Source organism: Schistocerca cancellata, chromosome 9 (assembly GCF_023864275.1).
Source record: "Schistocerca cancellata isolate TAMUIC-IGC-003103 chromosome 9, iqSchCanc2.1, whole genome shotgun sequence".
In the NCBI taxonomy this organism is placed as follows: Eukaryota; Metazoa; Arthropoda; class Insecta; order Orthoptera; family Acrididae; genus Schistocerca; species Schistocerca cancellata.
The window spans coordinates 506,925,732-506,941,670 of record NC_064634.1 but is presented as its reverse complement, the minus strand read 5'-3'; the positions used below and the strand labels follow the sequence as shown (position 1 = coordinate 506,941,670).

Below are 15,939 nucleotides of genomic sequence, written 5' to 3'. Positions count from 1 at the left end.
ATTCAGATTTCTTGCCATTCGCATAATAGTGGCGCTAGTAGTAGCGCCAGTATGGGGAAGAAAATGAATCTGTGTGCATGCTAGGCATATTGGACATACAGCTGGAGATATGATCTTGGTGTCAATTTCCTGTGGGAGCACGGTCGTCGTCTTGACCGCAAATGTGCATCATTCTGGTGATTCGGCCTGTTGTGCTGCCATTCATGAACAGCACTGCAGGGGGTGTTTTCCAACAGGATAATGCTCGCCCACATAAAAGCTGTTGTAATACAACATGCTTCACAGAGGGTCGACATGATGCCTTGAGCTGTTCGATCGCCATATCTGTTTCCAATCGTCGCACATATGGGACATCATTGGATGACAAAAACAGCGTCATCCACAAACAGTATAAACCATCCCTGTATCGATTGACCAAGTGCAACAGGCATGGAACTCCGTACGAAAATTGACACGGGTACCTGTAGAACAGAATGCATTTACATTTGTGTGCTTGCATTCAACATTTGGTGGTTACTCCACTTAGTAGTGTGGCAGCATGTCATATTTCCAATGGCAAATCTGCAGCATACGTTAACATGTGATGTTAATCAGTTACATATGTTATGTAGACAAATGTGTTCACAAAATTTCATTGCCCTAGATTAATTAGTTTTTGGTTATGTGATTTTTTTTCCTGTCAGATGTCTCAATGTTCTATAAAACTTGTACACTAAGTATAATTATTGGCGCGGAAATACAAAAACACATAGAAATTTGCAACACAGATAAGTGGCTTGTTACATGCTTACCTGGTTTGTGCTGGAGGATCCGCAAGCAGCTTCCCCAGTGTGACCACATCTTCTTGATGAGTGCGCACTGCGTCAGCCCAACCCTGCGTGGTCATAACCTGCGTGACGTTGGCCTTTATGAAGTTAACGGCGGCCTGCCTGAGGCTGGTGCAGGAGTGCCTGATCGCCAGAACAGCTGTGGCCGCCGCAGTCTCAACAGACAGCTGAGCGGCCACGTGCTGCTCGCACCGAGCCTTCAGGGCCGACACGCCGTATTTATCAGCTGCTGCCAGCAGCTGGGGGGCCAGGCTGGGCAGCTGAGGGGCCTGGAGGGTGTAGAGGTAGGCGACCAGCTGGCGCAGCACCGGGCCCTCCACGTCCGGGACTACGACCTCGCCGATGTTGGCTTCCAGTGTGTCGTGGCGAAACATGCCGCCAAACACGGGGCTTCTATCGGCCAACACGGCCCTGTGCGCCACGAGACGGGTGCCGCCCGCCACCAGTGTGACGACTGCGCCGTCCCCTGCGTCCAGAAGGACGCCCAGGTCCACGGTTGTGGTCTCCATAACCTCCTGGGTGGGTGCCATTGTGGATGACTCTGGAACATGGCGAACCTGAGCAGCCATTTCTCCTCTCACAGCACTCTCTGTACTTGTACAAGCCACAGGCAGGTGTCAAGCGAAAGTTGGTAAATGTTTTGACATCTGGACACTCGGCCTTCATGTCATGATTCTAAAGTCAGAAAGTCCAGAACCAAATATAAATATCAGCCTTGAAAGCGAAATATTCAGAGACCACACTGCAGAGTGGGAAGTCTGTGATGGACTTACAACTGACCATGATCTCAATTAGTTTACAATAACAGATGCAGGTAGTGACTTAGCTGCTAACATGCAAACAAAGCGAATATGAAATCTATGTAAAACGAATTGGGAACATTTAAAGGGAGCATGCAAGGTACAACCACTGCAATAATGCGGATCTGATGATGACGCCGTAGCCAACAAGTTTGTGAAAATATTGCAGATGGCACGCAGTAAGGCGATCCCAGTTTTTGTTAGGTAGCCAAAGGTTTTTAAAATTCTCTGATGACCCCCTCCCCCCCCCCCCCCCCAGAGATGGACAGCACACCAGACGACAAGATACTACTATTAACCTTAGTGGAAACAGAACAACAACAAAAGCTGAGTTTCTATTGAGCAGCCGAACAACAATATAAGTAACTATTACACCAAACAAGAGCAGAAAAATGCGAGCTACATTTCAAAGACCAAATTGTAACAGACATTTTGTGTTTCACATACAAATTTGCAACAAACAGTTCGATTACCCACTGTATTGTCCACCTTGAGACGATCTAGTTGTGTGATGACAATGCACCCGAAGACATTAGAACTCTGCTTCCAAAAAGCAAGACAGTACCTTCGCTGTGAACCACTTCAGCAGCATGTGCATAATGGTGTTTTGATTCGATTTGCTCAGAAGTATATGGGCCTGGCAGTTGAAACGTCCCCTTTAGAAAAATTAATGAATTACTGTGCTGATAAACCCCTTACGTTATTTGATTTTCAAACAGCTGAGCAGAACTGAGCGTACTCAGACATTTCTCTCTTTACTTATTCTGATCATCACTAAACTGACACACAATATTTTTAGCGCAACGGAATCTGACTTTCAATAATCCCTACAAAAGAATGGCCCTATACTTTTCACACAGAAATCGTCGTTACTCGAACTACTGCAATACAGCGAGCGCCAATACTGCCAGCTACATAAAAGATTCAAACTACTGAAGTCATTAACTACTGATAGGCATAGTTAGCAAATTAAAGCTTTTGATACAGAACAAACAATGTATTTACCTTAATAGTGATCAAAAGTCAAAATATATATATCAGTTCATAACATCCAGTCTTACAAATTTACTGTCTTTACGTCCAGATCATCCGCCCTCAAAACTCCGCCATCTCTCTCCCCACATCCACCACTGCTGGCGGCTCACCTCCAACTGCGCAACGCTACACGCTGTTCACATCCAACTGCCCAACATTACAATAGCGACTATTCCAACAATGCCAACCAGCCACAGACTGCACACAGCACAACCAGTGATTTTCATACAGAGTGATACGTGGCGTTACCAATATAAAAACCTAAACAGCCTACTTACACAGTAATAAAATTAAAAAGAAAAATTAGAAAACAACAGAGGTTGATAGAATCACAGCGGAAGTGTTGCATCAGGTAGTGGACCAGATTTTACCACATCTATCACCGTCATTCAAAAAATTTCCTTTGTAGGTATGAGCAACCAGAATTTGCAAAATCTCAAGTATCATTAGGAAGGAGACAAAGATCCAGAACAACTTTGCTCTAACAATATCAAGGAATCTTATATAACATCCATTACCAAGGGGGAGGGGGGGTGGAAGTTGTTGGGAGGGGGAAGGTAGTGCTTCGTGCCCATCGTAAAAAATTAAAGTTGTAGTAACAAAATAGTTTTGAAAAGGTAATTATGTGTAATTAGGATCCAGAACATGATAATACCTTTTAAAACACTCTTAGAAATATCAAAGCACCTTCGATAATGTATCCTATGGACTTTGTAGCCAACACAAGAAATATAATAAATACACATTTCTTTCAGTGTTGTTTACTTTTACTCTAAATGTAATTTTTAAAGGGGTAAGTATGACCCATAACTTGGAAATACTGACTATGACTTTCATTGTGAAAGGACATCTACTACTGTTACTTAAATTTTTAGGTTAACTGAACAGAAATATATAAAACATATGTGGTATCTGAACGAATTCATTAACAACAACAAATACTTTATCAAAATTATAAAATATAAATAAATTGACTAGATTGCAACATGGTCTATAGACGGGCATAAACTACCCCCCTCTCCACCTGTGTTGGTACTGTGAGAGTTAAATCTTTTAGCATTATTCCTTTGGTAAATGCTCAGTACAGAGAAACGTTCCGTGCCGCAGTCTGAGCTACTATAGACAGATAATAGGCATGAACTCTTGCATTATGGTGTCACTCAAGGGAAATCCATAGAGGAAGTGGTAAATCACGCAATGCATATTATGAATACCTCAGAGTAGTACATTATAAGCATAACGATTGAGAAAGCTGGGGCTTTATGGTTGCCTGCCCAGTTCAAAAGGCAGAAGCAGATGCACTGTGCTGATTGTCTCTATAACATCCTGAGAGATTACTCCACAGACAGCCAGGACAACCTGGAAACCCTTGAATGTAAATTGTGAACACATCGCCAAAAGCTGCCCATGAATCAGCTTCAGTGCATAACAGATAATAGAGACTGCATCACATATGCAGGCGATATACTAAATACTCATATAGTATCTACCAGTGCAAGAGCTAAACTAGAGAAAATTAGTAGGGAAGGTCTTGCAAGACTGAGTAATCGGTGCTTAGGAAACAAACTTACAATGGCAGCACACATGCTTGTATATTAGTGAACATTATCAAGACTATAAAAACCAACAATCAGAATAAATGACCAACCAGTGAAAAGAGAAGATTCGTAAACATACCTTGGTATAATTATCAAGGAGAGCACCTAGTATTCGTCTATCAGAGAGGTATTTATATCCCCAACAAAATAGCAATGCAACAAGAGCATATCACTATGCAACATTAATCGCTATTATGGGCTACAGATTGAGCGACTCATATATTCAGAATTTTGACAGTATGAAAAAGTACCTAGTGTTAGGCCCCTGTAGGTAAGCCACGTCTTGTCACCGCTCTGTTCCAGATGTCTGCCAGCAGGCGCATAGAACAACTTCACAGGCTGTCTCTGTAGAGGTACACTATTCAGATTCTCAATGAAGGTGAGCAAATGCCACCGAAGATGTTGCCAAACTGAGGGGATCTTAGAAGGATCCCTTGCTTTTTAATTCACACTTGTGTCAATCTCTGTCCTCTGAGATCACACTTAGCTCTAACAATATCAAGGAATTTTATATAACGTCCATTACCAAGGGGGGAGGGAGCGATGGAAGTTGGTGCCTGTCCAAAAAAATTATACTTATAGTAACAACACAATTTTGAAAAGGTCCCAGAACAATAGGGCTGCTTTATATCACGTTCAAATTTCGGCAAATAATTCTGAATGTCCCCTGGTGCTTCCAACCTAGACACGAGAGCAAAAATTGTGATCGCGCTGCTCTTGAAATGGATCAGATCAAGTACAGTGGGGATACAGCACAACGATGTCCTTAGAAATGAGCTGAAACGTTTGGGGGTGTCAGTAGCGTCGTTATCAAGAGTGTCATTTTGCTACTTATCACATAGTAGCCTGTCATTTTCGACTGTGAAATGTGTGAAGTCAACGACCCAAGGAAGAAGTGGTTTCATTGACACCCTTTGTCACCTTCTAAGGGCTTTTCGTGTCGATTCTGAGCAATGAAGTGTCTGATATCTTTCCTTCTGCTGTCCATAATACAACCCCCTCATTTCAAAGCTGGGTCTCGCTGTTCTGATCTCCATCGTTAATGCTTCAAAAGTAGGGGGTGTGTCGTTTTTCCCAACCTGTGACACGTCCACCTCGGTGTTGGGCGTTCTTTTGGCAAAGGTTTTAGTGAATGTGATGTCATTAAATGTCATATGAACTTCAGAGCTCTGGCCTTTCACTCGTACGTGTTGACACATTGCTGTTCGTAGCCTCTTTGAGGCCAAGTGTGACGTCCCAGGGCTCCACACTTCTGCAGCATTAGAGAGGAAGGTTGCAGGCACCTTTCAGTCAAATTTCAAACTTGTGGGTCGAAATGGGAGACAATTAATGGGTCTCGAAAAAGTTATCCCGTTATTAAATTGCACAGTGTAGACTATTCCCATTCCCATTCCTACATACCGAGTTTAGTTGAGGAAATTCCTAATTCCATTTCTTACTCAGCATCGAAAATGTCTGAAGTAGATGGTCACCATGGTTATTTAAATAAAATGTCGGATTATTCATTTACTGCATTTACATTGCTTGGTTCAACACTGATATTTGGTGAATTCTGAAAAGAAGATTAGCTCTGAAAAAACTCGGAAACAACAAACGTCTGGGAATCAAAAATATTCCTGCGAAACTTCCGAAAGTGGGAGGAAGGCATATGAAATTCTAGTTCGACAGGATTACGTGTGACAACTGTTAACAGGAAACATAACACAGATATTGAAAGAAACCTTGCATTTTCAGTCCTTAAGTCAAAGAATATCTTACAAACAACTAAAATTAATGGTAATTTAGACGAGTTGCGAATGTATCATAAAATAATGTCCTCCATCGTCTTCAGAGAGTTGTGCCACTTTCTCAGAATATAAATTTGGCTTTCAGAAAGCCGAGGAATCAGGTATGGAATATTAGCTTTAAAATTAGTTGTTAAATTATTTTCCATAAATTTCACCACAACTTACATATCTGTTGTATACATACAGAAAGCGTTTGTGTTTTATTCCTACTTTCTTCAGAGCTTCAAAGTTTGTTTCACCATTTCTCATTATCATAAACCGATAACTTTTATGGAAACGTAATAAAAAGGGGAAGGATTTTCTAATAGATGATAGTGAAATAATTTCGAATACATCTTAATTAAACTGGATAAAGTTATGTGGAAGGGATGTAACATGTAAATAAATCGGTCTGAACCAAATGTGACTATTTGTGACAAAGAACGACTAATCAGTGTTGGAGTACATGTATGTGACAATCTACTGCAACACGTTAACTCGTTTACTTACTTGGCCAGATCACCAGAGCTGTAAGAAGCAGATATGAAATAGGAAGCATAACTACCAATGAAAAAACTTCCATCAATATAATTATGAAAATATTAACCTCCAAAAGTGACTGCCAACAAATGAGAAAAAATGGTTCAGAAAGGGCATGTTTGGAGTGTGGCAATGTGTGCCCGTGACACGTGGACCCAGAGGGCTGAGGGAAGGAGGCGACTGTCCCCTTCTCACACTCTATTAGGGATTTCGCCACTTGTTATGTTATCAATCGTTTTTTATGTTCGGCATGCTCTTGAAACAGCATACCACAAAATATTAGTTTGTAGAATACTGTGACTAAGCGGAGTTCATATTATTGGTTATCTATTTTAACTTGAACATCCCTAAAAGCAATAATATGTGAATGGAAAAAGTACTACAGATACACCACGGCTTAAGATTATGGACCAAGTTCTGAAGGATGTAAGTTGAAATAGAGCACAAGACAGAACTACATGGAGACTACATGTCTGCTGCCATCATATCCTACGACTCAGCACTGAAGAAATGGAAATCTTCCCACACATTCTAGAACAGGGAGTTTAATAACATATACTGCTACATTATACCCCTCTCCATTACCGGTACCATCTTTATTTAATCATATCCCAGCACCAAAAACTCAGTCACGTCATTTTAACATTCATGATTTGCTTGTGTTGCAACTTCAGTGTTATCATGTACCACACTCGCTTCTGGTTTAATGCTCTCTCTCCTACTACATCGTTATCAACAATTTAAATTTCTCAACCTTTTTTATATTTGAGTCATCAGCCTTCTGACTGGTTTAACGCGGCCGGCCACGAATTCTTGTCGTGTGCCAAACTTGTGATCTTACAACAGCATTTGCAACCTACACCCTCAATTATTTGCCGGGTGCATTCCAATCTCTATCTTTCTCTACACTTTTTACCCTATACAGTTCCCCATAGTATCATGCAAGTTATTTCCTCATCTCTTAGCAGATGTCATATCATCCTATCTCTTCTTCTTGTCAGTGTTTTCCATATACTCCTTTCCTCGTTAATTCTGAGGAGAACCTCCTCATTCCTTACCTTACTAGTCCACCTAATGTTTACACATTCTCCTGATGCACCACATCTCAAATGTTTCGCTTCTGTTCCGGTTTTCCCAGAGTCCATGTTTCACTACCATGGAATGCTAATCTCCAGACATACATTCTCGGAAATTTGTTCCTCGATACTACTTCATTTCTCTTGGCCATGAATTCACTTTTCGTAGGTGATAGTGTGCTTTTTATGTAGCCCTTACTCTGTCCATTACGGGTTATTTTGCTGCTTGGTTAGCAGAATTCCTTGACGTCGTCTACTTTGTGATCCCCAAATGTGATTTTAAGTTTCTCGGTGGTCTCCTTTGTGCTATTAACCATTATTTTCATTTTTCTTCATTATTTCATTTTTTCTTCTTCTCAATTTCTATTGTGTAACCATTAGACTGTTCATTCCATACAATAGATCTCGCAATTCTTCCCCGCATGTGTGATGTTAATCTTTTACAGCCGTAACGACGCTTACGTGCCCTGTCTCGCATCAGAAGCCAGACTCGCTGCATGTCTCACCTCTGAGTGCTCTGTGAGTTCAGCAGCGGCAGCACCTCTGAACAGGCGCGCACTGGTCCGCTACCAGCTCTAAAGATCTTCAAGCCACAAACAGACGACTGCACAATTCCAAAAAAATATCTAGTACTCCTGGATTAATCTCATATTCTTATTTAGTACGGTATGACAGTACCTGCATAAAATGCATAAATGAATTTCCTATATTACACTGCTGCCTATAACTGTAGCAAGGCTTACACACTAACAAAGTGGGTCTATTTTTATTTCCTTACAAAAAAGACACGCAGATCTCTCTAGTAAATGGATGCACTATTGCAGCTAACCAAGTCCACTCACACTTCAGATTGGAGCAGATTTTAATTCTTGTGGTAAATAATGAAATCAAAACAGATAACTGAATTACACTCACGTAGGACACTTTTAGAAGTTCGACAAAGTTCTGATAACCATCAGACGCAAATAACAAGTAACGTCGTAAAATCCGAAGACCCTTGATCATGACTCGCTCATAGACATAGCAAGATTCCTATTAAAAAGAAAATCTACTGAGTCACTTCATCTTTACTTGTAATTTTTCATATCAGCTTACTATTGTGGTGCAGGGTGGCAGTAAATCATAAACGAACCAATTTCTTAACATTAAATCACGTATTCTTAAACGCAAAGTCGTATAACTTGCAACTGAAGAGAATTTCTTGCATCGTTACCTCAACGTTACCATTGACCTGTTTTGCATGATCACAGCGAATATTCCCATAACGGAAGGGTGAGTCAGTCTGTGTGTCAGAAAGTGTGAATAATTACACTTCAGGTAAAAACGACTTTCTATTAGCATGGACCATAGGGCTTAACCGCGAGCAGCATATGTTTACATGAGGTTCTGTCACAAACATATTTGATGTAAAAGAATATGCACATCATTCGTGAATAGCAGCTATAATATCTAATTATAACCTTGAAGTGAATTACCATTTCCTTCTTGGGGTCAAACTTACGTTACTGAGGAGTCAGATTATGTTCCCCCTTTTGATTTATTTGTTTGCTTCTATGAGTAATATTTTTTTACTTAGGATTACTGATACACCAAGTCTTATTTGGGAATAAACCGAAATAGAAAGGGCTGTTGCCATTTAGCTGTTACGTTGTTTCGGAAGTGTAAGTTGTTCTCACATCCAGTGCTGTTTGTACAGGACTGTTGACAATTTGTTCTGCCCTTGATTTTCTGCGTGACAGGAGTGCTAATGGACTTGCTGCTGAAATGAAACAAATTTTTTTAATGAAAGAGTATACAAATTATACACCAAATCGAAAGGCTTTATGTTTCTTGTTGTGTACCGTAGACTTGAAGTAGTTTATTACGTTGATGCTTAAGCAGAAATACTTCCTTTTTATTTTATTGGAGGAGATTCGTTCGTTTTTTGTTCGTTTAGCTAGAATGCAGCTGACACACCTATATCAGATAGGGCCTGTGGCAGTGAATCAACCTGCCAATAGAATGATACGAATATTTATTAACCCTATGAATATGAGTAAACTACAATAGTCATTTTTGTTATTGCTAGAATTATACCCTTGAAATTTCATTTCGTTATTCATCACAGTTTAGAAGACAGAAAATTTTACCTAAAAATCGCAAAAGACATTCTGGTATTCCAAAACCGTTCTAGTAACGGCCCTAGATTAACTTTCGACATCATATGGAGCTATTATGAGAAGTTACAGCTTCTAACAATCAGCCAACTAGAAACATTCATTGTATAACATTTGTGATTTTTATTTGATGTATTGTTGGAATCTTTTAAAATTAATATGCAGTTATATTTTGCTATGGGAGTGCTTGGGAGTGATTCAGAGAGTGAATGAGGAACATGTGAAAATTGAAAATGTTTCACTTTGTGAAGATCTATGTGAAATCCAAAAGTGTGAGAAAAATTTCTGATAAGAACCACTATTCATGTGACATGCGTCTGAGTGAGAATGCTTTAGTAAAATGCGGGCAGAAAAAAATTAGGAACAGAATACGTTTGTTGTTATTTTGGTTTATAATTAAATATAATATAGTAAATGGAAACTTTGCTGATGTAAAATTAGTTTCTAAGCTGTGATTGGACAAGAGAGAGGATTTTGCCGCGATATTCATTTAGAAATAGTGTTCTGACTGGTCATTCAGATCAATAGCAAGTCAGAGCTGAGAGCTTCCCGCGCGGAGAGAGACGTCTGTTACCTGTGCGAAGACACTGCATAGGGGAGTCGCTACCGGATCATTGTACCGAACACATTATGTTACGTCTCTCTTCGCAAGCAATATGTAAAATGAAGAATTATAGACGTAAACTGGGTTTGGTAACAGTGTGTGAAATATTCCTGTCGAACTTACAAAATCCGCGAGGCATTCGTGACAGAGTAGTATAGCGAGCACTTGTGTAAAGGAAGACAAATGAATCGACGGAACGTTATCTCGCGCAAAGTTGTCGGTCGGTGACTGTTTCGATCGTGAATGATGTTCGGGACGAACTTGCACAATTCTGGTTGCTTTCTGCTAAATGTACCACATCTTTACCACTGTGAGACTGCACACAAATATAAGTGCAGACGTAAATACGGACATGACAGCCATTTAATGTGTCTTAGTGGCAAAAGATAGTCAATAGAACTTTAAACATTTTGCTATTTGAAGGTAGAAGCCGAACGCCCGATATTTATCATGAACTTCCAGGAAATGAATTTTAACTAGTGTATTGCGGCGTCTTTCTGGTACGCATTGGGTGGGGATTTCCTTAACGCTGCTTTGTGCCACCTAGACAGTACCTACTACGACAGGGTGAAGGAATAAGGAACAGATAAGAAGCCTATCGATGGCTTGAACTGTGAGAATGTGATATCGATAAGAAGGAAAACCGAACCCCGCCCCACTACAAAACGTAACGTTGTGGATGCCAGATGGGTAGAAGCCAGGTGGCAGTCATTGCCTGTACTTCACGTTGGACTGTGTTCATTTGATAAGTGCAACGGTGCAACATACAGACTAAGTCAAATCCAAAGTTGGAAGAGGAATTATCGACTCGAAGTACAATGAGCCACTTAGTACACTCCTGGAAATGGAAAAAAGAACACATTGACACCGGTGTGTCAGACCCACCATACTTGCTCCGGACACTGCGAGAGGGCTGTACAAGCAATGATCACACGCACGGCACAGCGGACACACCAGGGACCGCGGTGTTGGCCGTCGAATGGCGCTAGCTGCGCAGCATTTGTGCACCGCCGCCGTCAGTGTCAGCCAGTTTGCCGTGGCATACGGAGCTCCATCGCAGTCTTTAACACTGGTAGCATGCCGCGACAGCGTGGACGTGAACCGTATGTGCAGTTGACGGACTTTGAGCGAGGGCGTATAGTGGGCATGCGGCAGGCCGGGTGGACGTACCGCCGAATTGCTCAGCACGTGGGGCGTGAGGTCTCCACAGTACATCGATGTTGTCGCCAGTGGCCGGCGGAAGGTGCACGTGCCCGTCGACCTGGGACCGGACCGCAGCGACGCACGGATGCACGCCAAGACCGTAGGATCCTACGCAGTGCCGTAGGGGACCGCACCGCCACTTCCCAACAAATTAGGGACACTGTTGCTCCTGGGGTATCGGCGAGGACCATTCGCAACCGTCTCCATGAAGCTGGGCTACGGTCCCGCACACCGTAGGCCGTCTTCCGCTCACGCCCCAACATCGTGCAGCCCGCCTCCAGTGGTGTCGCGACAGGCGTGAATGGAGGGACGAATGGAGACGTGTCGTCTTCAGCGATGAGAGTCGCTTCTGCCTTGGTGCCAATGATGGTCGTATGCGTGTTTGGCGCCGTGCAGGTGAGCGCCACAATCAGGACTGCATACGACCGAGGCACACAGGGCCAACACCCGGCATCATGGTGTGGGGAGCGATCTCCTACACTGGCCGTACACCACTGGTGATCGTCGAGGGGACACTGAATAGTGCACGGTACATCCAAACCGTCATCGAACCCATCGTTCTACCATTCCTAGACCGGCAAGGGAACTTGCTGTTCCAACAGGACAATGCACGTCCGCATGTATCCCGTGCCACCCAACGTGCTCTAGAAGGCGTAAGTCAACTACCCTGGCCAGCAAGATCTCCGGATCTGTCCCCCATTGAGCATGTTTGGGACTGGATGAAGCGTCGTCTCACGCGGTCTGCACGTCCAGCACGAACGCTGGTCCAACTGATGCGCCAGGTGGAAATGGCATGGCAAGCCGTTCCACAGGACTACATCCAGCATCTCTACGATCGTCTCCATGGGAGAATAGCAGCCTGCATAGCTGCGAAAGGTGGATATACACTGTACTAGTGCCGACATTGTGCATGCTCTGCTGCCTGTGTCTATGTGCCTGTGGTTCTGTAAGTGTGATCATGTGATGTATCTGACCCCAGGAATGTGTCAATAAAATTTCCCCTTCCTGGGACAATGAATTCACGGTGTTCTTATTTCAATTTCCAGGAGTGTATTTCTCTCCACTGACGTAACGAAAAGTGTTTGGGTGGTTAAGACATGTATGGGGCATTGTTAATATGCAAACGTACTATATACAATCACAAAACACAAAAAAATTACGAAGTTGTAAATTACACTAGTCAACATATTTTATAACATGACAAACAAAGATTGTTTCTGGTTTCACTCATATACGCCTCTGATTAAATATTCTTCTAACGGGAAGATATTATTTCAACACAATAATACCTGCAAGTAGCAGAAACAATTGATAGTATGGAATAAAAAATAATTTAGCTTCAATCAACAGAAACGAATGCTAGTATTCAATAATAAATAACTTATCTTAAAATATATTCACATTATTATAGTAACTGGAGTCCAATAGAGTGATTCTAACTTGATATTCAGAATTAGCAGACAATTTCAAATTTTTCCTTGAAATGTTCGTGAGGTGAAATTCAAACTGTCAAGTGGCAGAAATTCCTGTGCTTCTCCATGTACCGCGTGATCAAAAAGTGAGTATAAATTTAAAATTGAATAAATCACGGAATAATGTCGATAGAGAGGTACAAATTGACACACATGTTTGGAATGACATCGGGTTTTATTAGAACCAAAGAAATACAAGAGTTCAAGAAATGTCCGACATATGGCGCTTCATCTGATCAGAATAGCAATAATTACCATAACAAAGTAAGACAAAGCAAAGATGATGTTCTTTACAGGAAATGCTCAATATGTCCACCATCATTCCTCAACAATAGCTGTAGTCGAGAAATAATGTTGTGAACAGCACTATAAAGCATGTCCGCAATTATGGTGAGGCATTGACGTCGCACGTTGTCTTTCAGCATCCCTAGAGATGTCGGTCGATCACGATACACATGCGACTTCAGGTAACTCCAAAGCCAATAATCGGACGGACTGAGGTCTGGGGACCTGTAAGTCCAAGCATGACGAAAGTGGCGGCTGAGCACACGATCATCACCAAACGACGCGCGCAAGAGATCTCTCACGTGTCTAGCAATATGGGGTAGAGCGCCATCCTGCGTAAACATCGTACGTTCCAGCATGTGTTTAGCAGCCAGGCTGGGGATGATGCAATTCTGTTACATATCGGTGTACCTCTCACCCGTCACGGTAGCAGTTACTGACGTTTTGCTGTCCAGCGCCATCTGTCGGACATTTTGTGAACTTTGTTTTTTTTCGTGCTAGTAAAACTCCATGTCATTCCAAGCATGTGTGTCAATTTTTACCTCTCTATCAACATTATTCAGTGGTTTATTATGTTTTCAAATTTGTACTGACTTTTTGATCACCCTGTATATTAATTTCCGTACAAAAGCGGAAACGCAGGCTATGACTCCTGCTTCCGCTCTGCCCGTTGGTGAGATAGCAGTGGGACGGTGGCTGCCCTCCACCTCAGCTGTTGTCTGGCTCCAGACTGAGGGAGCGGACTCTGCCGGCGCCGCCTCGGCCCACCACAGAGGCTGGACTCTGACCAGTGCTGGCAGCCGGAGGCACTCGGGCGTCCTGAGGACCTCCTGAGGACAGCGTGCGGGATGCAGAGACGGGAGACATCCGAGATAAGAGCTTTGGTCGGAACACTCTTTACAGCCAGCCGTTAAGTCCAGTCTTCCATGTGCTCCTCAGTTACACTGAGTGTCGGGCAGTCTGCGATCTATAAACCGCTCCTGACACTGAAGAGTATTTATAATCATGTCCAAGAGGAGTTTGTTTTGGGACTAGGTTAGTGAAGACGACGCAAACACTGAAAAGGTGTAAAATTCTCGAAAAGGTGTGCTCAAGTACACGAGGTATTTTCGTAGGACACTGAAAATATTTAGACATCACAACAATTTATTGCATAAATAATTTTATATTATTACGTAAATACACTCCTGGAAATTGAAATAAGAACACCGTGAATTCATTGTCCCAGGAAGGGGAAACTTTATTGACACATTCCTGGGGTCAGATACATCACATGATCACACTGACAGAACCACAGGCACATAGACACAGGCAACAGAGCATGCACAATGTCGGCACTAGTACAGTGTATATCCACCTTTCGCAGCAATACAGGCTGCTATTCTCCCATGGAGACGATCGTAGAGATGCTGGATGTAGTCCTGTGGAACGGCTTGCCATGCCATTTCCACCTGGCGCCTCAGTTGGACCAGCGTTCGTGCTGGACGTGCAGACCGCGTGAGACGACGCTTCATCCAGTCCCAAACATGCTCAATGGGGGACAGATCCGGAGATCTTGCTGGCCAGGGTAGTTGACTTACGCCTTCTAGAGCACGTTGGGTGGCACGGGATACATGCGGACGTGCGTTGTCCTGTTGGAACAGCAAGTTCCCTTGCCGGTCTAGGAATGGTAGAACGATGGGTTCGATGACGGTTTGGATGTACCGTGCACTATTCAGTGTCCCCTCGACGATCACCAGTGGTGTACGGCCAGTGTAGGAGATCGCTCCCCACACCATGATGCCGGGTGTTGGCCCTGTGTGCCTCGGTCGTATGCAGTCCTGATTGTGGCGCTCACCTGCACGGCGGCAAACACGCATACGACCATCATTGGCACCAAGGCAGAAGCGACTCTCATCGCTGAAGACGACACGTCTCCATTCGTCCCTCCATTCACGCCTGTCGCGACACCACTGGAGGCGGGCTGCACGATGTTGGGGCGTGAGCGGAAGACGGCCTAACGGTGTGCGGGACCGTAGCCCAGCTTCATGGAGACGGTTGCGAATGGTCCTCGCCGATACCCCAGGAGCAACAGTGTCCCTAATTTGCTGGGAAGTGGCGGTGCGGTCCCCTACGGCACTGCGTAGGATCCTACGGTCTTGGCGTGCATCCGTGCGTCGCTGCGGTCCGGTCCCAGGTCGACGGGCACGTGCACCTTCCACCGACCACTGGCGACAACATAGATGTACTGTGGAGACCTCACGCCCCACGTGTTGAGCAATTCGGCGGTACGTCCACCCGGCCTCCCGCATGCCCACTATACACCCTCGCTCAAAGTCCGTCAACTGCACATAAGGTTCACGTCCACGCTGTCGCGGCATGCTACCAGTGTTAAAGACTGCGATGGAGCTCCGTATGCCACGGCAAACTGGCTGACACTGACGGCGGCGGTGCACAAATGCTGCGCAGCTAGCGCCATTCGACGGCCAACACCGCGGTTCCTGGTGAGTCCGCTGTGCCGTGCGTGTGATCATTGCTTGTACAGCCCTCTCGCAGTGTCCGGAGCAAGTATGGTGGGTCTGACACACCGGTGTCAAT

General features: G+C 43.6%; 1 protein-coding gene across 1 annotated transcript in view; it reads right to left on the bottom strand.

The window, feature by feature from the left end:
- Nucleotides 1-15,939, bottom strand: part of LOC126101533 (uncharacterized) — a 760,565-nt gene that overhangs the window by 28,304 nt on the left and 716,322 nt on the right. The window contains exon 17 of the mRNA XM_049912174.1: nucleotides 792-1,421. Coding sequence (XP_049768131.1) covers nucleotides 792-1,421 — 630 coding nt within the window. The remainder of the gene's footprint in view (nucleotides 1-791; nucleotides 1,422-15,939) is intronic.